At 48.3% G+C, this 21115-nt stretch overlaps 8 protein-coding genes and 1 non-coding gene across 9 annotated transcripts; 3 read left to right on the top strand and 6 right to left on the bottom strand.

The window, feature by feature from the left end:
* Positions 1–13: 13 nt before the first annotated feature.
* On the bottom strand, positions 14–2715 carry BCR38DRAFT_507464 (uncharacterized protein). The gene is made up of 6 exons (XM_040864953.1): positions 1995–2715; positions 1798–1887; positions 1497–1639; positions 767–1394; positions 663–702; positions 14–532 (listed from the first exon to the last, which is right to left on the bottom strand). The coding sequence occupies exons 1-6, from the start codon at positions 2588–2590 to the stop codon at positions 257–259; spliced, it is 1773 nt and encodes a 590-aa protein (XP_040718812.1). The 5' UTR covers positions 2591–2715; the 3' UTR covers positions 14–256.
* Positions 2716–4668: 1953 nt separating this feature from the next.
* On the bottom strand, positions 4669–5852 carry BCR38DRAFT_363014 (uncharacterized protein). Its single transcript, XM_040857196.1, has one exon. It carries the CDS (start codon positions 5770–5772, stop codon positions 4732–4734), a length of 1041 nt encoding a protein of 346 aa, XP_040718811.1. The 5' UTR covers positions 5773–5852; the 3' UTR covers positions 4669–4731.
* Positions 5853–8120: 2268 nt separating this feature from the next.
* On the top strand, positions 8121–9320 carry BCR38DRAFT_336231 (unsaturated rhamnogalacturonan hydrolase; the record flags this gene model as incomplete). Its single annotated transcript, XM_040855438.1, has 2 exons — positions 8121–9170; positions 9225–9320. 2 exons carry the CDS (start codon positions 8121–8123, stop codon positions 9318–9320), a joined length of 1146 nt encoding a protein of 381 aa, XP_040718810.1.
* A 1759-nt stretch (positions 9321–11079) lies between these two features.
* Positions 11080–11868, bottom strand: BCR38DRAFT_406443 (uncharacterized protein; the record flags this gene model as incomplete). Its single annotated transcript, XM_040858055.1, has 3 exons — positions 11080–11370; positions 11442–11571; positions 11603–11868. 3 exons carry the CDS (start codon positions 11866–11868, stop codon positions 11080–11082), a joined length of 687 nt encoding a protein of 228 aa, XP_040718809.1.
* A 370-nt stretch (positions 11869–12238) lies between these two features.
* On the top strand, positions 12239–13063 carry BCR38DRAFT_406442 (uncharacterized protein; the record flags this gene model as incomplete). The annotated part of the gene is made up of 1 exon (XM_040858054.1): positions 12239–13063. The coding sequence occupies one exon, from the start codon at positions 12239–12241 to the stop codon at positions 13061–13063; it is 825 nt and encodes a 274-aa protein (XP_040718808.1).
* Positions 13064–14032: 969 nt separating this feature from the next.
* On the top strand, positions 14033–14984 carry BCR38DRAFT_335865 (uncharacterized protein; the record flags this gene model as incomplete). Its single annotated transcript, XM_040855414.1, has 5 exons — positions 14033–14216; positions 14289–14396; positions 14459–14580; positions 14635–14728; positions 14815–14984. The coding sequence occupies 5 exons, from the start codon at positions 14033–14035 to the stop codon at positions 14982–14984; spliced, it is 678 nt and encodes a 225-aa protein (XP_040718807.1).
* A 117-nt stretch (positions 14985–15101) lies between these two features.
* BCR38DRAFT_335484 (uncharacterized protein) lies at positions 15102–15341 on the bottom strand (the record flags this gene model as incomplete). Its single annotated transcript, XM_040855390.1, has 1 exon — positions 15102–15341. One exon carries the CDS (start codon positions 15339–15341, stop codon positions 15102–15104), a length of 240 nt encoding a protein of 79 aa, XP_040718806.1.
* A 2381-nt stretch (positions 15342–17722) lies between these two features.
* BCR38DRAFT_133793 (uncharacterized protein) lies at positions 17723–19272 on the bottom strand. Its single transcript, XM_040853567.1, has 3 exons — positions 18545–19272; positions 18325–18488; positions 17723–18270 (listed from the first exon to the last, which is right to left on the bottom strand). Exons 1-3 carry the CDS (start codon positions 19172–19174, stop codon positions 17976–17978), a joined length of 1089 nt encoding a protein of 362 aa, XP_040718805.1. The 5' UTR covers positions 19175–19272; the 3' UTR covers positions 17723–17975.
* Positions 19273–20813: 1541 nt separating this feature from the next.
* Positions 20814–20916, bottom strand: BCR38DRAFT_t81. The gene has a single exon. It is a non-coding gene; the product is annotated as a tRNA-Thr (tRNA).
* Between the last annotated feature and the right edge of the window lie 199 nt (positions 20917–21115).

The following is a 21115-nucleotide window of genomic DNA, read 5'->3' as shown; positions in this document are numbered from 1 at the left end:
ATAGACGATAATCACGACCTGAACGGACCACTTTTTATGTTCCTAACCCACTGTATCGTACTGTATGCGAAGCAAATTTCGCAAGATATTTGACCAATATATAATTTTCTGCAACTTTTCTTTCACACGATTGAGCTGGTGCCGCCCATTAAGTAGGGATGTTCTCCACTGTCAACAGGGGGACTGATGACAAAGCCAGCCCAAGCGATGAGCAAGTCAATCCAATTTACGCATCAACTAAATGTACAGAGTTGAATTATTGAGGATTCGTGCGTGCCTCTGTCTGGACAATTCTTCCTAGCATCCTTCCCATGAGCAGTCCAGACAGATTGCGGCATATACCACCCCTCCGCGTTCCATGCAGCCCATAATTGCCCTTGAGACCCTCCCTTGTGTGTAATCCATGATTATCATCCATCCCTTTTCGTGTGCTGAATGAATCAAATGCAAAAGCTCTTCGTCCAATGTGTGGTCGCACCTCATCGTGGTTGTCTACAAAACTCCCGTGAAACTGCCTTTTCTCAATAGAATTCTATTCATATCAAGCAAGCTGTTTCTGTTCGCGTCTTGGAAGGGTGGCTATGCAATGGACGACATCGCGAAGCGCGTGCGAACGAGTCACAGAATTCGCACCTACGAATCGTTGTGTACGAATATCATACAGATTTGGCTACGAATCGTCTCGAATCGTACGGATACGACCTTCTAATTACATAGTTAGCTTCCTTTCCAAATGCTCATTTTGGTGATGGATTGATATACTTACTGAGCCTTGCCCTTCAAAGCTTTTCGACAGAGTGGGGTCCGGTATAGCGTGCGCTGGGCATATAATCTATCATCGAACATGAAGCCCGGAAACCGGAACTCTTGAAGCTTCAGTTTGGACACCTCTTCGCTTTTCGAGATCCGGTCGAACAGTTGGTTCATCTCGCAGCGGATAGGACGCTGCGGCGTTCGCACCTCCGACCGATCCAAGAGGAGACTGCCAGGCTGCTGCTCCCTATTAGGCTGGGTGATGGCGTTCTGCGGTATGCCCTCCTCTAGCTCGGGAACAGCCATTGCGGATGCATCATCCGTTGGATATTCCTCGGTCATCGTGGCGTCTGATTCATATTCGTCGTCCTCCTCTGGATATCGGCTCTCAGTCGCATAATTAGGGCCGGAAAGGATTGAGCTCAACGCTTGGGCAGACTCAGACTGTTCCATGTTCATGCAACGCTCGGGGTTTATCTTATTCGCGACCCGTTCCACGGCCTTGTTATCAAAACCGATCTGATCCAACTCTTCTTCGTATGTTCCAAATACGGCGCCCTTGACTTTTGGCTGAAGTGGAACAAACTTCATTTCCGGAAATTCAGGGAGAATTGCATCTCTGCGTTGTGACCCTGGCGTGTCTCTCCGGATAGAGCAGAATGCGATGCTAGGAACCATTTGCACATCAAAGGAGAGGCCCGTTTTTCTCTCCAGGCACCGAAGAAACTTCTGACATGACTTACATGGCGCGTCATCGATCTGAATAACTATGTTACGCGCGTCGCCAAGGATGGCGCCTCTAAGCGTGCCAAGTCGCTTCACCAGCCAGGAAATACTCGTGTTTTTGGGCTTGTTATGTAAAACGCGAACACTTTCCAAGGCACTCCTGTGTGTCTTCAGTTAGTGATTGCTACTTGAGACGTCATACATAGCTTAAGACACGTCCAAAGGGGAGAGACCACTCTCTATAGCGCTCACGACCCATACTCGAGGGATGGTCAAAATGAAATGCTGAGCTGAAGGGAGGGCTATCCGGGCACTTACCAACTAGACAATTGTGGCTCACAGTGCCCAGCTAGGAACCGGCCTTGGTGCTCGGGTTCAGGTTTCTTGGCCCCGTTGTCGAATTTGGTTCTGTTGAACTTGAAGCCGATTGCGTTGGCAACATAGGTTCGTGCAATTCATGCCATTTCGCCACATCAAGAAATTGGGCCCCTAGAGGACCCTTCCTTGCCTTGTACCCGCTGAGAGTGTACTTGAGGGCCAAATTCTCGCTGCGTACTTTGATGAGAGCTGGTGTCTTTTGCTTGCCAATAGTTTGGCCAGTCTCTTGGACGTCAACCAACGCGAACGTCAGTATCTTCGAGCCACTCTTCCCAATAAATATAGAAGTATGTTCTGCATTGTTTAGCTGAAGTAAAGCCCTCGGCAACATGCTCAGCATTCGACGGATCTCTGCGCGACGGTCAATTGCCAAAGGGTGTTCCGAACCCATATTGTGCCGTAGGAAGTGGAATCGTTTTCGTTTCATCAATTGTGTTTCCTCGGCATAATCCAGCGCTCGCAGGCCCTGGCTGTCTTCTGCTTTATGGTAGGCAGCTCTGGGCTTGCGCTGAAGGCGAACACCGCCTTCTTTCAGCAGTAGTTTCACGATTGTGTCGTGGCCCATGAGGGCTGCCAGCATAAGGGGTGTGCTGCGATCGCGGGTTCTTTCATAGAGTCTGCGGTGATTACGGCGGAGCTCCTTGATAACCGTCTCCTCATCGCCTCTGAGATAAGCAACGTGGATCAGGTGAAGGCCTTGATGCTTCGCAGCGGCACTTCGTGATTGCGCCATCTCGATGAAGTAACGTGTGGCTGGAGTGTTTCCGATTGAGGTGATTGTAAGCTTGAAACTGAGGTAGAAGAAGAAGAAAAGGAAACGGCCAATCAACTACTGTCGAGTTCGGTCCAAAAGGCGCTTGCCAGGAAGGCCAAAGCTACTTGTTGCCCCAGGTCGGATGCCGCGAGCTTCAGGTTAGTTGCATCTCTCCTGGTTGTTTACAGATCAAGACTGATCGAAGGAAGAAATTCGTATGCCCAGCAGTGTTGATGTGTTGTTGTGGGTTTGCTTCTGAATCTGGTAGAAAGTTAAAGTCGACTTGAAATAAGACAAGAGCCGATGGAAAGGTACGTATCAGGACCAAGATGAAAAAATAAGACAGGGAATGCACGCGAAGACGTTCCCCATCGAGAGCTTGCCTGTTCTGTCACCGACTTATCGTCGAGGAGGAAGGAACGGCAGCTTGATCGACGTGTGCGGGCAACTTCTAGAACTCAAGTTCTTTTAGGATGGCTTCCTCTTCAATATAAGTGGGATTGAAGATGATGGTGCTGTGGTATTGGATGAGGTTCGGAAGAGGCTCTGAGTGTGTGCATTCGATGTTGTAGGTGGTTCTAGCAGTGGAGCACCCGAACCTCTGAAAAGGTTGAGCGTCTTCAGAGGTTATAGAAGGTGGCCGCTGCAACTTCCCATCGTCCGATGGTTTGGAAGATGGAAGTGTAGGAATTATCTGGGGTACTGTGGGATTGGAAAGTGGCGTCTGGGGTTCCCACTATTAATCTGAACCTTGCTCATCTAAGGTAGAGGTAAAGGGGCTGATTAAGGGTTGGGAGAACCAAAATCTGTCGGACTTAATCATGACTGTGGAATATTATGGCTAAGGCCCTAGGATAAATTATGATCGTTCTGGGTAATTTTCATCTTCTTCCACTGTCATACCACTGTCAAACTTTCGTCTTTTCATAATGGAACACTTCATCAGCAAACCGTAAACGTGGATACGATTGCACACAACAACGAATTGATACTAACGGCTGCCATCAACGACCTCTGTTTCAACCGTCTGCAAATCCTGCAACTGGAAGTGTGCCATCCAGACTCGATGCAAGAAAGCCACTCCATCTCCACTATGACCGATACCCCTCTCGACAGCCTAACTCTACACCGATTTCCAGCAAGAAGAGATGAGCAATACTCTGGATCTGAGGATTAGTTTGAAGTTCAATTTGCAGCTTATTGGACAGGGATCTTCCCAAATACCAGCAGACTCGTTGTACGAGAGTACGAGGTGGGCACAGACAATGAGGAATTTCGGCGAACTTGTTATCCTAGATCGCCTCCACGGAAGGCGCTCGAGAAAACTTTCAGGATCATCGTTCAATCGGTGACGGAGTATTTTGAAAGCGTCGAAGAGACGAATTACAGATGTTGCCAGGAAGATTGGTCTCTATCCTCACAGGAAATCCTTCGGAGTTAGCACATGGTTTGATGACTTGCAACGAGAGAAAACTCAGCCTCTCAATTGAACTACGGTATTTGAATGTTCTCAATTTGGCCTTGTGCGATTGTGTGGAAAACCCGGGATATGGTTGATTTGCTGGGAGATTTACGGAGCTACAAGCAAGGTATATGATAAGAGCCGGCTCGGAAGGTTTATTGAAACGACCAATTCGCGGAGAACATTGCAGGTAATATCTCGTTCGCTAAGACTCTATTGATGTCCTGTACCTTACACAACGGTATACTGTTATCTCTCCAATTACAATCAATAACTCCCATTGCGCACTTGGACAAATCAAAATACAGACTACGTAAGCAGTTACACCTCAAGTTCTGTGTGCAAATTTGTCTGCAGTCACCAATGTATTGAAAAGCCAACTCGTAGACTGCTGAGAGTGCCCAAGCAGGCATTTCATGGGTGGATGAAAAGTATTCCATGGTTTCTCTTTAGTTTTGTTCTTCTTGTTGACCAGTCACCTTGCAGGCGCACGCCATAGCTTAATGCTTGGAGCAAGTTTAACGGATGGGAACAAACGGATAAGATACAGCACTCAAGCATGCAATGCCACCAAGAGTTTCGACATATCCAGACCGTTGTTACTGTTCATAACTGTTTCCATCATTATGATTGCAGCATTTTAGTAAAAGGTAGTCTCTTACTCCAACACAAAACAGCCACCATTCTCAACCTCAATCAAGTTCGGTTTTCGTGGCAACCCATCAAACCCTAAATCCCTCTTCAAATCCTTCTCCTCTTCAAGCCCCGACTCCAGCGTCCGGAAAGTATCTATGACACGCAGCATGATCAGACCCCAATAAGCCAAGGGCGCATCATGCGTCTTGACCCAGTACTTGGGCTTCGCCATCCTTTCCAAAGCCAAGCCCCCAGAAACCCCCAGCGTAGTTCTCCAGCCCCAAGAAAAGCTATCCTTCAGGGCGTGCAGGATAGCCAAGACTGAAAATGACGGGTCCATCTTCCCCAGGAATGCTTGCAGCGTAGCCTGGTCCTCGCAGATGCCATGTGGCGAGTACAACAAGGCCTCGTGAGTATCCGCATCGGATGACCACACAATCGCCGTAGCGAAATTGAGCTCGTGGTGACCTAGTAGCCGGAAGACGCTCAACCATGCGGGCAACGGCGCTCCTGGATGCAAGTCCCGCCAACTTCCGCTTTCGCCTTCAGGGTCGAGATCATGCGTCGTGATGATGGTGTCGAAGTGCTTCCACGCATGCACCATCGCAGACGCCTCCGCGGTGGCGAAGATAGGAATCTTGGCGTCGAACGTTCGCAGTGTGGCCTCGTGGCAATGGTCAAGATAGTGGAAATTGACAAAAATGGCATCGATGTGTAGAGTGGAGGAGCTTGGTTTATTTTCGCCCGGGACGATGTCATCAGATGCTGCGGCCTCTTCAACCTCGCACGCCAGCTTTTCGACGTCGGGCCCGTCTCGTGCGATGGGATTTGAGGGTAGGCTAAGATGTATGAGCCACCGTGACAGGGCAATAGCCGGACCAGCTAGCCAAGCGTCGGATACGACGTGGTAGTAGGCCTTGCCCAACTTTGCGCGCTCGGCAGCAGGGCAGGGAAAGGACATGAGCCATGAGTTGTCGCCATTAAGAGACGTGAGGATAGGTCGCAGGTCCTGTTTGGAGCCATCAAAGTGCGCCTTTAGCGTTGTAGCTCGCTGAGAGGCCATGGCTTCGACCTTCGTGGGTTAGAAAACGGTTTTTATCTGAGCTGGGAAGTCGCGTGTTTATGTTTGGAACACAGTTGAGACATATTCTGTCGTTTGGGTCAGGGAAACCAGTCAGCAAATAGTCCAAATTTTGGTACGCTTTTATTCGCCATCCTGCTTGCGTGAGATTTGTGGCTTGCCCGTTTCATCCTTCCAAGCTCATCGTTGAAGCTAGTGATCCATCATGTGTTTCTCTTGTATCGTCACAAGTAGCGGCTGATCGCTGGCGCTTGATCTACGTACGCCTCTGGAAAGTAGTCGACCGCTTCACCGGACTTGGCAGTACCCAGTGGCAATTCTTCGTCAGTTACCTGTATGTACTAGGTTAGTATATTCAAACGTGAGCAATCTGGTTCCCAGATTTAGACTACTTTCTACACAGGTACTAATGCAAGAAATAACGCCATACCGAAGTACCGGTGTTGGCTTATGGCAGAGTGAGCAAATACGCAATGCGCACAACGGTGATATTTTGCACTGTCTGTAGCCGCCTTATAGGGGCCGTGTACTTGGACCTGGGTTAATCAAGTCCAAACCTTTGATTTCTAGTTCCCTATAAGACCGTGTGGGCAAATACAGGCAAGAGAGTTGTATTGGTAAAGATGATTGGACTAACTCCCAAAGGCTGCACGGAAGGCGCTATATATGGGCAGTCGACCCGAGCGCTGCACCCAGCACACAGCCGGTATACCTGAGGCACATGTTGGACTGAAAGGCTAATAGTCTTCTATTGAAAAGGTCATGATCTCTGGAGAGTCTGGCAAGAATTGAACAGCGGCCATTAGGGCCTTATATAGATAGAAATGAACGATGCATGTCACACAGGCAGAACTTGTGTGGTACGATGTGTGGCGGCCATATGTCCTTCCAAGACTGGTAGTTGGGTGCAATGGCCTTGAAGGTCCAACAGCACACAACAGCATGTATGTTTTTTTGCGGGGGAGGGGGGGTGCTATATTCACATTATACTCGACCTTGACCCTAGCTGCATGATGAATCACCCAGTGTGAAGAAACCATCTCTTTGTCAAAAGGGAGCTGAACCCCTTGGGGCGTCTCGAGAAGAATTTGCACATATAATACAGTGCCCAGACAACACCGTGGATCGACATTACTGCATCATTCGATGTTTAAAAACAAAGAAAACAGAACTTCCACCTTGAGAGTTTAGACCGGCAGGTAACATTTCGCAGTTAATTGAGATTACTGTTGGGACTTCAGTGAACTAAGAATCCGTGAAGAAGTACACTATCAGATGCTTGCTACTTACGATGCCGCTCACTGCATCCTTCGCACCACCCACCAGCCCACTCATCTAGAACTGCTCATATGGTAGAGATTTACAAAATTATTTTTCCTGTTCCAATACTAGCCTTGGGTTCGTTATCGAACCACACGAAACTCGAGTGAACGAATGTTGCCAGCGTTCATGCATAAACCCTTTGCGGAGAAAGAACGACCTTCATCCTGTGTAAACAAGTCATTGCCCGTAATAAAATGAATTACTTGATCATAAGCAACATTGACTGTGAAATTTTGCTTGCCAGTTTGTTAGTATGAGTGGTCCTTATGTATGCGTATGTAGTGATTGAAAATAAGGTGAATCAACTGAGCGAGATAAGAACCTGATAATAATCTATGGCATACTGAGATTTGAGGCTTTTGCGAATCGAGTTTATTGTACCGTCCACCCAGGTTGTGATGGTGATGAGTCCATATCCAAGGATTATAAAGTAATCATCTCACGGTGGGCTGGTTAGAAATTCAGTACCAGTAATCCCGACAATAATCCCCACCCACCGACGTATGTAGGCAATCAACTCGACGGCCTAGTGTAAATCTTGCTTCCGAATCGGGCAATAGCAGTTTACCTGCAGCGGTCAAATACCATGTATACCCCTGATTCGGGTCCATTGCCAAGATGGCAAGGGATCAATGCATGGATGTTCTCTTAATTCGGCGAAGATTGGAGGGAACACCATGAATATTTCCGCCAGTAACGAGACTCGTGCGGTTGCAGGCGCTCCAACCCTTCGTCTCTATCTCGTACGAGGGCCAATTGATTCATTCAATAGGGAAGTCAATATCGCGTATTTTGTTCTGTGGAGCAGGATGCATTTGCTATCCACAAACACTAAGCCTGGGGAATATGATGTCTTGGCACGGGCCTAACATCATCAGTTTTCCCGAATCATTGTGGCCGTCAGGGGGTACAACAGGCTCGATAAAAACCGCCGCGGTGCCACAGCCGCAACATTTAGGGGGTGTCCCAGGCCACTCCATCTACGACACTCTTTTTCAACCCTCACGATGAAGTACTCCCTCTCTCTTGCTGCGTGCGCGACCGTCTCCGCCGCAGCGGCGACGACCTCCCTCCTGGCTCAGATGGCAGACACCCACATCCGCCGCGGTGTGGAAAAGACCTACGATTACACGCAGGCTGTTCTGTACCTCGGCATGGAGGCGGCGCTCGCGCTGAAGCAGAATGAAACCATCGCCGACTGGTACCAAGCGCAGGTCGACGGCGTGGTTCTCGACGACGGCACCATCGCCGACTGGGATTACAGCTTCTACTCGCTCGATGAGTACCGTATGGGCATGAGCTACCTGTACTGGTACAACCGCACCGGCGACGAAAAGTACAAGTCGGCCGCCGAGGTAGTACGCGAACAGCTGAACCGCCACCCCCGGACGCCGTCGGGCGGCTTCTGGCATCGCGATCCGACGTACCCGGATCAGATGTGGTTGGATGGTATTTTCATGGCTGATTCGTTCTACTCCAAGTGGACGAGCTTGTATGATGCGGATAATGCAACGGCGTGGGATGATATTGTGTTGCAGTACGACAACATTGAAGCGCACTGCCGCAATGCCACTTCGGGACTTCTGGCGCACGGTTACGATGAGAGCAAGGTCGCTGTGTGGGCTGATCCCGAGACGGGTGCATCGCCCCATGTTTGGGATCGCGCTGTGGGGTGGTACTTTGTCTCCCTGCTTGAGACGCTGCAGGTGTTCCCCCAGTCTCACGACGGGTATGCGCGCCTGCTTGAGTACTTTACCACCCTTGCGGCGGCTGTCAAGAAGTCTCAGGATACGTCTGGAGGCTGGTGGTTGATCATGGACGAGCCTTATCCCGGCATGGAGGGCAACTACATTGAGAGCAGTGCCACGGCTATGTTCACGACCGGCATGTTACAGGGAATCCGATTAGGCTTCATCGCTGAAGATGAGTACCTGGCTCCAGCTCAGAAGGCTTATGCCCTCATGACGGAGAAGTATGTTGTGGAGAAGACCGATGGGACCCTGGACTGGGAAGGGACTGTATCTGTGGGATCGCTCAAGGGTAATGCTACCTATGAGGTGAGTACCTTTCCACTTGCTCTCGATTATTGACCATAAGCTGACTTGGACCAGTACTATGTGAGTGTTCCCCTTGCAACCAACGATTTTAAGGGTGTTGGTCCCTTTATGCTGGCTTCCTACGAAATGGAGTCTTGGGCATCGACTTAAGGCGGTGAGCCAGTTGCTTCAATTCAAGACCCTTTTGAAAATTCAGTTCTTGTGGTTTCTTGCGCCAGTCCAGTTTATTCACAGGGCTGGAGTGGAATAGTTATATATACCAACTTCAGAAAAATACACCAATCATGAGAAATCTTCACGGCCCGCAGCTCACTGCAACCTCCGTGTCTCCATCCTGCCTTCTTTTTTGAGATTTTCCAGCATCAATTGAAATACCAGTGGGATGGTAATTAGTCTCCGGGCGATAATGTGGACATCCACTTGTTCTCACACTTGTCCCGGTTTGACTTAATAATGCCAATGCGCCTGGAACACCCATTAACTATCAAACTACGAGCATGTAGAACTGGCAAATTACCACCTGAATCTCCATGAAAAGGAATTATTTCCTTGATCGAGTCCCCAAAGTACCCTAGCACAAGTATTCCAATGTGACTGTTCACAATGCTCCTTTGAAAGATGCCGGTTCTGACTCGGGTTTACTGAGGTGGATTTGTACGGTGCACCCACGTATAGTGCCATGCTTACATCCATCATATTCTCTGCAGTTGATATAATCTGCTGGTAGCGGAAACACATCCAAGAAGAGGGTTCATGAGCTTTAAAGTTTATTGGAATCGTAGAACGAAATATGATGGAATGAATGTTGGTTTGCCATCTTTGTGTTTGAGCTGCCTGAAGTCGATGTTACACACGAGCCTTTTCAGAAAATGCAAATAGTTCGCATCTGTCCACCAGAACAAATAAATTCCATGTATGTGACTAGACCAGCCCACCCATGTCCACGATGGGAGGTGACGTCGCTGTCCGGTTTGAATCCTGCTCCGAGGGACAGTTGTAAGGTCATGGCAACACGTCAGTTCCAAGGAGGGGAGAGAATTGATGTTGCCGGTCATTTGCGCCCTGAGAAGACGATAGGAGTGGAAAACCTTGTACTGTGCCTAGAATCACTGGCATTATAGACATACTTGTAAGACCTGTAGTTCTAGTACAGTCTGTAGGTGTATGGTGGTCTCTTGCGCTAATTGCAAAGGGGACCACCCGGCAAATTCAAGAGACTGCGAGGTACTTAAGTCTATTAAATATTAGACAATCTTTAATACTGATAGACTTGTACGGGCTACTTAACTACCTAGCTAGTACGAAAATAGCTACGAGGAATAGGTATTCATACTAATAATAGCTAGACTGTGAGGGAAAGTTGTTTAGTATTTACGGAGGAAAAAACGATACAGAATTTACCCTTCTGTCTAGGTTTTAACAGCCTAGGAGAGATGATAGGAGCGCAAGCCCCTGTTATTTTTTCAACAGATAGTAGCTAGTCTACTTCACTGCTTTCATAAGCTGTAGGCTTCTATAAGGCAGTGTAATAACGAGAATTAAAAAACCCCGACAACATTGGCTGGGTTACCATCTGGTCCATCGTGGAATGCCCCATTGGGGTCATCGCATGCTCTCTCCTTCCTGTGCCGAAACTCGTCTGGGTTTTTATGTCTTGAGAAGCAACGTGGAGCGGCTCGGGGATGAGTCTTAAGCGCGATTTAATGGTAAGTAAACCCTGTTCTTCTAACGTCCGTCTAAAGCAGTTTCGTGAACCTGGAGCATTTATAACAGCGTAAGACTCAGGCTGTTAGAGTGCACTCCAGGAACGGTGGTACGCGGCTTAGTTTTCTGACACTTCAAGGCAGATCCCACTAGACGGGAACGGCTCAGCTTGGCGGAGGCGGCAACCGTGAACCATCAGTATCAGTTATGAAGAACTCAAGGTCTTTCCTATTTGAAGCACGCCAATTCTAGTTGTATTATTTATATTTTGGGTTATCCTCTGATGATGAACCTCATCGGCCTGGCATGAGCACGTGATCCTCCTGCTGCACTTCCCTAACGAGCCACCGAACGCGACCTGAACTGGCTGCTCCCCCTCGACTTCGACATAGACAGTTGATACAACACCCACGCTATCGACACTAGCGGTAACGTTGCCGAAGAGCTGGACCACAACTACACAAGCGGCTCCAACGACTGCCGCCATAAGTGTGACCTGGGTATAACAATGTCTACTTCCGAGCATGCTGAAACAACGGCTGATGTGCGTATTTCTACGATTAATACTTCGAGAAGCACATGGCTGTACAGCACATCCTCGTGTTCATCCAAGGAGACGAGGCCAAGATCGTTGCTGACTCGCGGCATGATAACTATGAGATGAATGATGCTGTGATGTTCACTGGGACGAAACTCACTGTAAGGTCTGTAAATCTGAATAGACATACTAGACAGAAGGAAAGCTAATTCTCGCATAATTATTGTGTACAATACAGACGACAGCACTATTCACAATTTCCGCTTCGCCGGTGATGATGACAACATCGAGGACTACAAAATAGTCTGGTTCCGTGGCGCGTTCGTCTCCTGGAAAATATTCCCAAACAAGGAGATCAGTGGCAATCTTGTTTCTCACGACTTTGGTAAGGTTTGATCTATGTGATTGTGGTTTTTTTTGGGGAAAAGGGTATTCCTCTTCTTGGCTTTTCTCCATTTTGGCGGGCTGAGGTTGATTCACCAGAGAGCTGGCTCAGAATTGCTCAAAAATACACGTATTTTCACATCAGACGAGTCATTCGACTATTCCTCGTCACTTTATAGCCCGGTCGTCGAAATTTGAGACATTCGCAGGTATTGGTCGTAGGGGGGCGTGTTTGCTGAATGTTCACATCGTTTCGCGCAAACTCCCTCCACGTCAAAAGTAATCACAAATTGAAAGAGTCACATAACATAATCACCATGAATTTCATGATATAAAACTGCACTGAGAAACTTTCACCTCTATTAACTATAAGTATTCCCGGTTACACAGTGTTCTACCTGCTGAGTTAGGTCTAGGGTCTACTAAGAGTCGTAGTATCAACATGTCTCAACCAACACCCCAAGAAACTGTACTTGCTATCACCGAGTTGCTCGAGGCATTCCTTCTCCAGCTCGATATCAAGACTTTACTGTTCGCACAGAGTGTCTGCAAGCGCTGGCAAGCTGTGATCCAAAATTCGCCCAGCCTACAACGAGCTCTATTCTTTAAAACAGATCAAACCTCTCCGTTCGCGCACAACGAGCTTCTCCAGAAGAAATTCCCGCGATGGTTTGAACACCTCGCGCTTGGACCTGAAAGTGAGCCCGGATTTACCTCCATCACGCGGAATCCAGTAGCAGACACCGTCCTCTTTCCCTCCATGCCCTGGATCTTCTCAAATTTAGAAGCCTACCAACGGCCCGAAGCAAGCTGGAAGCGCATGCTCATCCACCAGCCCCCCATTAAGGGCATAGGCGTTCTCCTGACTCTGCGCCAAAGATTCATGACTCTCATCCGGATAGGCATCTCGGACCTGTCCCCCTTTCTCATGCAGGATGTCTTGGACGCCAGCTTGAGTGCGCTGGAGAAAACATGGTCGAACGGGACGGAAAGTTATCGGGCGACTAGTTTCCGTATGCTGTGGCGTAAGATGCCACCTAGTCTTTCCTGGCCTGATATTGATCTGGAAATTGATTTTGATAATGTTGATGTTCTGCGGCAGATCATGAGACGCTACGGACTGGTGTTGCATATAAATTCAGTGGACGTCCCCTCACGTGGGTTTTCTCTTGGGCGGGATTTAGTGTACAGTTTGACGGAGCCACATGCGAGTGATGAGGCTGAAGAGGAGTCTGGTGGTACATCAACAGGTTTCTGGCTTGATTGAGTGAAAGGTGAGCAGAAAGTTGTTATGTGAAAGAGAGGGATTGCGCTGGGAGCGGAACGCGAGTTCGCCGTCAGCCTATTTTGCCCTTAGTATGAGTCCTAGTTCTAGTATATTATACCTACGTAGTCATACTTGCTCTTATCTCCAGATTTAGCAAGTGCAAAGACTGTAGTATGATCACATTAGGAAGGACTGTCAGCAAAGCTCGTGACTATTACTGCTATAATCGCAATATCCTGTGTGCTGCTGCGTCTGGCAACACCGACTCACAAATACTCAAGGGCATAAAATAGTTTCAGAGGTAGATTCCGAATATGACAGCCACTGTGGTGGAATATGAGAGGAGTTTTGATTCGGATGGAGGTGGACGCGCGGTCTTCTAAGATCAAGGTCCATTGTACAACTCATTTCCCGATGGTCTATTACGCGTCACATTTTACAACTTCAAGCTTACAACACTTCCTACAGGTTTTTGGACTCATATTTCAGGAATTGTTCAATCAAGAGGAACTAAGAAAGGTTCTGTCAGAAACAGTTGACATCGTCTCAAATTTTGTGTTTGCTTGAATGATCTGGGATCGACCTGCCAAGTAACGGGATGATCAACCACCAGCAGGGGCTGTATCGCGACCCGCACTAGGACCCCTGGTGGGGTTTCAGTTGGGATGATTCAGCTTTCCTGACACGAAGCGTCGCAGAAAAGGCCAAAACGTAAGATCGGGAGCTTGGTATCGTCATATGGAAACTCTTTTAAATCGAGCGTGTGCCCTTCGCTGGATCATACACATCAACAATTTCAATAACTTCAACTCTAGCTACCGAACGTCGACATAGGATATTGTTGCGCAACAAGCTAGGGCAACCCGGCACATCAACATGAAGAACACGACTCCGTACGACAGCCTGCGGTTAAATGAACATGAGGACGACGATGTGGAGGAAACGATCGATTTGGACGAAAAGGATTACATGCACGGCCAGCTACAGCCGAGGAGAGCACGAGTCCTAGCCGCAGTAAGGAAACACCGCTGGTTACTCGACACTTTCTTGCTGCTGGTTATTTTGGGCCTGTTGTTGGATAAAAAATCGAGTCAAAAAGAAAAGAGCCACGAGTTTGAGGGCGCAGGAGATATAACTGGATTTGCTCCGAAATGTGAGTTTCGGATCCAGGGAAAGGGCCTTGTGGCGCATTTAGTACCAGACGGCTGACATCCAGATCCTGCAGTCTCTCAACAAATAACGTCCTTCAGTCCCGATGCGCTGTTTATGCCCGAGAATTCGTCCGAGTTCTTTTCAGATGAAGTCCGGCAGAAATGGCTTAGCATCGTACCGAGTAAGCAACACTACACATGGGCATATCTTCATTCGGGCAACGTTCCTGACAGGCTGTTACAGAGGGGCTTGGATACCTACTAGTCAAGAATCCAGAACAATACGACAACCTCCCAACACCATTGGAGGAGCAAGGGGACAAATTCGTTGTCACGACGAGTATGACGCACCAACTCCATTGCCTGGTTAGTCTTGGGAAGACCACTCTTGATAATTTTTCCCCAGCTGACAACCGCCAGTACGCTATCGCAGAGGTCTATGCCTCTCTATCGTCAGGCAAAATGACGCCAACGGAGATGCCATGGCATCTTAACCACTGCTTTGATTACATACGTAAGTTAGCTCTCTATATACATAGAACACTCTGTTTCTATGAACTTCTTTCGCGCACAACAAAAACTAACACGTGGGGTTAATAGGTCAAGGCATAATGTGCGCTGGTGATGTTGCAGTCGAGGGTAAGCAGACTACATTCCCCGAAGGCTTTGTTGGATCCGATGGCTGGGATGCGAAGCACGTGTGCAAAGACTATAACCAAGTCTTGGATTACTTAGAAAAGAATGCAGCCAATGACGAGGTCTGGATTTAAAGTAGGCAATCAATCCGTTTTTTTAGACACAACTGAAGGACGAGGTGTGTATAGAGGAGGAATTTTAGAGAGCAACGTCCTGGGAGCTTCTTTCAGTATACCCATGATACTCTTCCATTAAGCCTTGCGCATGCGCCAGTTTTCATCCATGATCCATTTACCAGCGCACGATGTATAGGCCGAGTCAAATACGCCATCCGGTTCATACTTCTCCCTGATGTTAACTAGGCGGTTCCAGTGCGTCTCGTAGATCTCTTTATGCCAATTTTCTATATAGGGGTCGGCTTCGTTGCTATATGACACGCTATTGGGAGCTGCGTGAATTAGTAACGGGTCTAGCTTGTTGGTCATTATCATAAGTTGTTACGCATGTCATCTGCATTATTATTTTCATACGGAAATGTGATGATTTGCAGGGCATCCATATCATGCCAGGCCGGGTGCAGTGGATTAGGTTTGTCGATCCGGTCTACCAGGTGGACAGAAGTACTAGATATAGAAACACTATCGAAAATCTTCTTCAAGGCCTTGATAAAATTTGCAAAGGACTTGCGGTCCTTAAGGACCCCGAACAGGATCATGTATTCACCCGAAATCCATTCCTTCATATGGCCGGAATCACCAAAGCTTTTGGTATACTCAACCTACACTGGGGTGTCTGTTCATAACTCAACAAGAGGCGTGATGTCACTGTTGACTATATATTCGGAAAGGGAGTTGAGCACGGATTTCACTTGCTGCGTGGTTTTGTCATGTGCCAAGAAGGGGAAAAGACCAAAGTACACGGATCCAAACGCATACAGATGAATACGCCTTGTTCGGTGAAGTCGGAAATCATTGATTAGAATTTATCGGCCATATTCCAGAAGGACTCGCCAATAACTAAGGCTTTGGGATACAAAGTGTAGCTGCCTTGATGGTAGTCGTTGGGTACACGCGTTCAGTCATTGACATAACCTGTAATCTCTGCGGTCAGTGGCAGCCATTTATCCAACTAGACCGTGTCTGTCTGTCTGTAAATCAGTCACTGCACAGACAGTATCATCGTTACAGACTGATTTGAAAATAGGGCACAATAAAATCGCATTGCCAATGCCCACGTTCTCGCACCGCCACCATTCAGGGCAAAAAAGGTCCACATTCTGAGTTCGAGAGGCTATCGCCAACTGCTATTTGCGAGTAGAATTTCCAAGTTCAGTGTTTAATCGACAGCCAAGCCTAAATTCCCACTATTGAATAGATGAAATGTCAGCAGACAATGCAGATAATACAGAAGAGAGAGATGGCCAGGGCTCTTTCATACCTGAAAAACCGTGTCCTCCACCTTGCATGTATCCTTCAGCTTGGTCAACCTCAGGACAATAGCTTATTACCATCACATAACCATGAGCATTCACTACGCCTCAGGCCTTGAAGCCCATCATACTAGCACCTAGCTTGAAAGATGGCCCCTGATATGATCAATCCTTCCAATCTATTATTTGCAAAAACAGAAGTTAGCTGTAATCAGGTACAGCTGTTGACGAGCGGGGTTATAACAGATTTATGAAGTATTTCGCTTCGAATTGGAAAACATATCCAAGGCACATATAGTAGATGCAAGCATTTCGTTTGATGTAACATTCGGAGACTCGGACCCTTTCCCGGAGGTGTTGCATGCACGTTGCTAGAATTATCTTCACAAGCTGAGCCCATAAGGTAAGCACCTCCATTTCTGGGCAACCAATAGTTCATGGTCACTGCGTCTACTGCTTACCCGAAGCTGACTACATTCGGAAGTTTGGGCAAGGCCGTCCGATACATACGAAAGGATCCTTTGACCCTCGGCCAATCTATTCATCACATATTCACGGTTGCCAGATGGAGCGCACATTTACAATCACCCCAGCCTGTGACAGGCTGTGCCTGATATGGGATCCGGAGCTGCAAGGACCGTGCGTCCGGATCCACCAAAGGAACCATCGAGGGCATACAAAACATAGTCCGTGTTCCCGGGACAACTCGCATATTTTACTTTCCTCCTCAGTTAGATAATTAACAGTATTTGGCCATGTTGAGCTGTATAGTTTCGCAGTGAGCCCGTCACACAGCCTCTCTCTGCTCCGTGCTAGGTGGTGGGCTCATCAGCAAGAAACATGTGTTGGATTTTGGGCAAATGGTCTTATATTGAAAGTGTTATGATCTCTGGAGAGTCCTGAACGATGTGGATGGCGGCCATAAGGGCCTTATATATACAAGAAATGACTGATACCTGTCCAACAGACAGGACTTGTGTGGTTCGATGGGTGGTGGTCGTATTGGCCCATAACGTACGGTGCGTGGCCATATGTCCTCCCAAGACTGGCAGTCTTGATGTAGTAGCCTTGAAAATCCAACAACATGACCAGTCCGTCATTTCTGAAGATCTGATATCGGATCAACAAAAGATCACAACGATAGAGCACAGCTCGTGGCGATTTCGGGAAGAACATTGCGTATTGTACTGAGCGCCTTAAGCCGTTCAATCTTATGAAAATAGACACTGGGGAAGTATCTGGGGATTTTAGACCTCGATTATTAGGCAAAGCAGCAGCCAGGGAGGTGAAAGGTCCGCTTTCTTCCACAGCAAAGTCTTACATTGCGTCCAGATGAGTTAAGACCCCAGAAGACGATGAACTAATTTGAGCAGTGGTTGCGGTAGTATTCCGCATGTTTACATCAAAAGAAGTGCCAAAGACTGCAAAAGGGAGATGTCAGAAGAAGAGGCGATCGGTCCGAGCATCAGGCTGCGCTAAGCACAATGAATAGTTGGACTAAACGATGAAAATGCATGGTTGCGTGGTGGGAAGGGAAAGATGCGCGCAGAGCAAGCGTGCAAATTTGACATTATTTTAAGGCGGTGCTCATCTTCGTGAGTCCCTGCAACATCAATGGGGCCTGTCTCCTCATCCTAAGTAGACACAAATCCAGACCCAAGGATGCAACTCCCTATTTATACAGTGTGCTATCCAACTAGTATGTGTAACGGTAGCACATGACTCCATTCATAGTGTCAAGAATATCTCGCACACGAACGTCTGGCCTCAAGCCTCCAACATAAACCATCGTGTCGAGGGTCAATGGTGTACAGGGACTCTTAGCGTCCGCACATCCACTGATGCTAGTCTTGCGAGACGCATCGGCGTTCTGCCATATGCGGAAGTTGCGGTCGATAAACAAATGATGAAGGAAAAATACGGGGTCACCGGGCGAAGCTGAGACATCCGACATAACCGATCCGATACCATTGTGGCCGTAGGCGTGGGGACTGAGATAATAGTTAGTCGTTGAGCCAGACGGAACAAATGGACGTAGAACCTACCCAAGCTCTGCACAGCTCGCCATGTCATGGAAGTTGGTTCGCGAGTTGCACGTATCGACGAAGCCCTGGTTGCACTGAGCAGTCAGGGATTCGTCAACGGCCCGAGAAAGACAGTGGTCCACGTTGTCGCTACCGGGACCAAGGTGAAGAGTTCCAGTGAATTTCTGGGGCCCAGTCAGTTGATAATCCGCAGCAGTCAGTCAGCATAGGCATGACTTACACCAGTGGTAACGCAAGCACCCTGTCCGTTTGTGCCCTTGGCTGGTAAACTCCCGAAGTAGGCCGAGGTGAAGATGGTGGAGGCGGCAAATTTGCCAGCATCGAGTGTCTCATCCCACCACGGGAACGCACGGTTGAATCCACACTCCGCACGCAGGATCTGCTCAAATGTCCAAATGAAATAACGGTGCCATAACAGAAACTTATCATTGCCGTGGATGTTCGGCATGTACAACTGGTGGACACGGACCAGATCCTCGTATCTATTCTTGGCGGGTGCCCATTTCCCCGACGGCGGTTTGCTTATCAGGCAAGCGATAGCGTCGACAAATGCTGCCCGGTCCGATGCTGAGTACTGGCGCCACTCGTAACGAACGTTTGGGTTTGTGCATGTCGCCGCAACGCTGCCGGCAGTAGAGAGGGCAGCGGTTTTGAATGCTACTTCGTTACCGGGAACGGTGGTGGTGTTGAATCCGTTGGGCAAGTCCTCGCCCTTCTTGGCTTGCTCTAATGATATCGTCTGGAAGCTGCCGAACTGTGCTAGAGGGAGGGCCTTGACGAGCTTTTCGATGACGGCGCCGGAAATGGCGGTGGCGCCTAATAGGGCCGGCAGCACGAGGGAGCACCGCATGATCGTCGAGTCACGTGGGCGTGGTTCTGTAATTAACGAAAGTGATTAAACGAATGTAAGTTTCCAATGTAAAGCGTGGAATGAGGAACGATGAGAAACCAGTCGGGTTGCTGTAGCTCTACTAGTATATGTAAAGCAGACCCGAAGATGGAGAACCTCTCGGATCTAATCCCAGAAAGGGGGATGATCACGGTCTTTAATGACAGTGGATCCGGGGCATCGTGGAGATTTGGTGGATTCCGCCAGGATTCTGTCTGTGGATGGAGAGAAGCACGCTCAGGTCAGAATGGGTCTTGATCAAGTCGACGATTACTTTTTCGGGAATAGATGTTGCCAACGGGCCAATTGGTGCCCGCTGGCTTGAGCAGCCGCACGGCGCTACCAGCGCCATCAAATAAATTGTCGGTGTCCTGGCATTTGATGGCTGGCGCCGAGATATTACGATTGGGCCGACGTCCTCGCATGTATTTACCAGTCCGTCAGGATTGGGTCGGTGGGCTATTCTTAATCTGGAACAAATCTGTTGAAGAATCAGGGGTTCTGAACAAGCTTAAAAATGACCGCTTGACAGCGCGCCCAATCAGTGGAGAGTAGCAAGGACTATCGCCGAATGAGGCTTGCTGGGCTTGGCTTGGCTTGCCTAAAAACAGGGGCCTTCTAATCCTTCTAACCCCTGAAAGAAATACGAGCCCACTTGATACGAGTCAATGTCAAGCTTTGCTGTGTAAATTGGCCGGTGTATTTCGGGAGCTTGGCTTGAAAAACAAACGCCGTGCCATCTGACGTGAGCTGCTTGTTTTCGAGAATGGCTACGATCGGAAGGTCATCACTAACTCATTGTCATTGAGACTCATTGAAGTAAATTGATCACTTGAAGCGCATGCTATCTTCTTAAAACGTCAACAGATAACACAGGATCTATGTTCGCTCATATAACGATCTCTCTAGTTCATACCACGTCAACTTAGACAAATCAGAGTAAGGATACTAATTTCCGACACATTCCATTCCATTGCTACTCTAGCATTGTAAGTAATTGGCAAAATAAAATAAAATAATATTAAATACGCCGTAGGTGTTAACCCTCGGTACCTCTACAAGTACTCCCTTAAGGGGCTATAGATGATATAGCGGGCCCTTAAGCCGCGTCGGGCGGTTATACAGGTAAACTTGTAGCCAAACGACTACTAAACCTCCTGTCCCTCCCTAAGTCTGTGCTACAACCCCTGCCTGAACTACCGATAAGTGTGGTAATGTGGCACTTAAATTCGTCCTCAAGGGTGGGATGCTGCTGATGTGCAGAAGATGCTCGACTATTTTTTGTCGCGACAAGTCGTAGTATCTGCTAATTGGGGTTCTCGTCGAGCGTATACATCTTAACCATACGCTCAAGTGGATAGACCGTAACGTGGTCTAGACGCTCGCAAGAATCGCGGCGAGGGGGGGTCCGATAAGGGGTCGGATTAACGATTCGAATTCTGGACCGGCTGTCGAGTTATATTCCGCCGACGTAGTGCTTGACGGTCGACTGGCTAGGATGCTCGTAATCCTAAACTGCACCAATCTCCCTATTATCGCTAGGTAGGCGAAGTCAACAAGGTGGGCAGCGCGCCGTAAGGGTTGACTAAACCCCCTTGTGTGTCAGCTGCGGGATTCGAACCCGCGACTCGTCACCAACCCAAGTGGGCGAGGCTCAAATCGGGACTTATCTACCAGCGAAGTGACCAACTACACCAGCCGACTTGGCAAAATATGTCCTGTCAGACTTCAAATCATCCTCGGGCCCGTAACTACACACAAGAAGTTCCAGCAGTTGTCAGGTCTAAAAATAGATTCCCAATCGGGCCTAGAGTTCGTCTGTCCTGCATAATGAATTGCCAGTGTCTCATGATAAGAATGAGAATGTCGCTGATGTGAGCGTTCGCCGATATCATGACTTAC

This window comes from Pseudomassariella vexata (genome assembly GCF_002105095.1).
Source record: "Pseudomassariella vexata strain CBS 129021 chromosome Unknown BCR38scaffold_3, whole genome shotgun sequence".
Taxonomy (NCBI): domain Eukaryota; kingdom Fungi; phylum Ascomycota; class Sordariomycetes; order Amphisphaeriales; family Pseudomassariaceae; genus Pseudomassariella; species Pseudomassariella vexata.
Note: the sequence above shows the minus strand (reverse complement) of the source record. Positions and strands in the feature narration are given on the sequence as shown.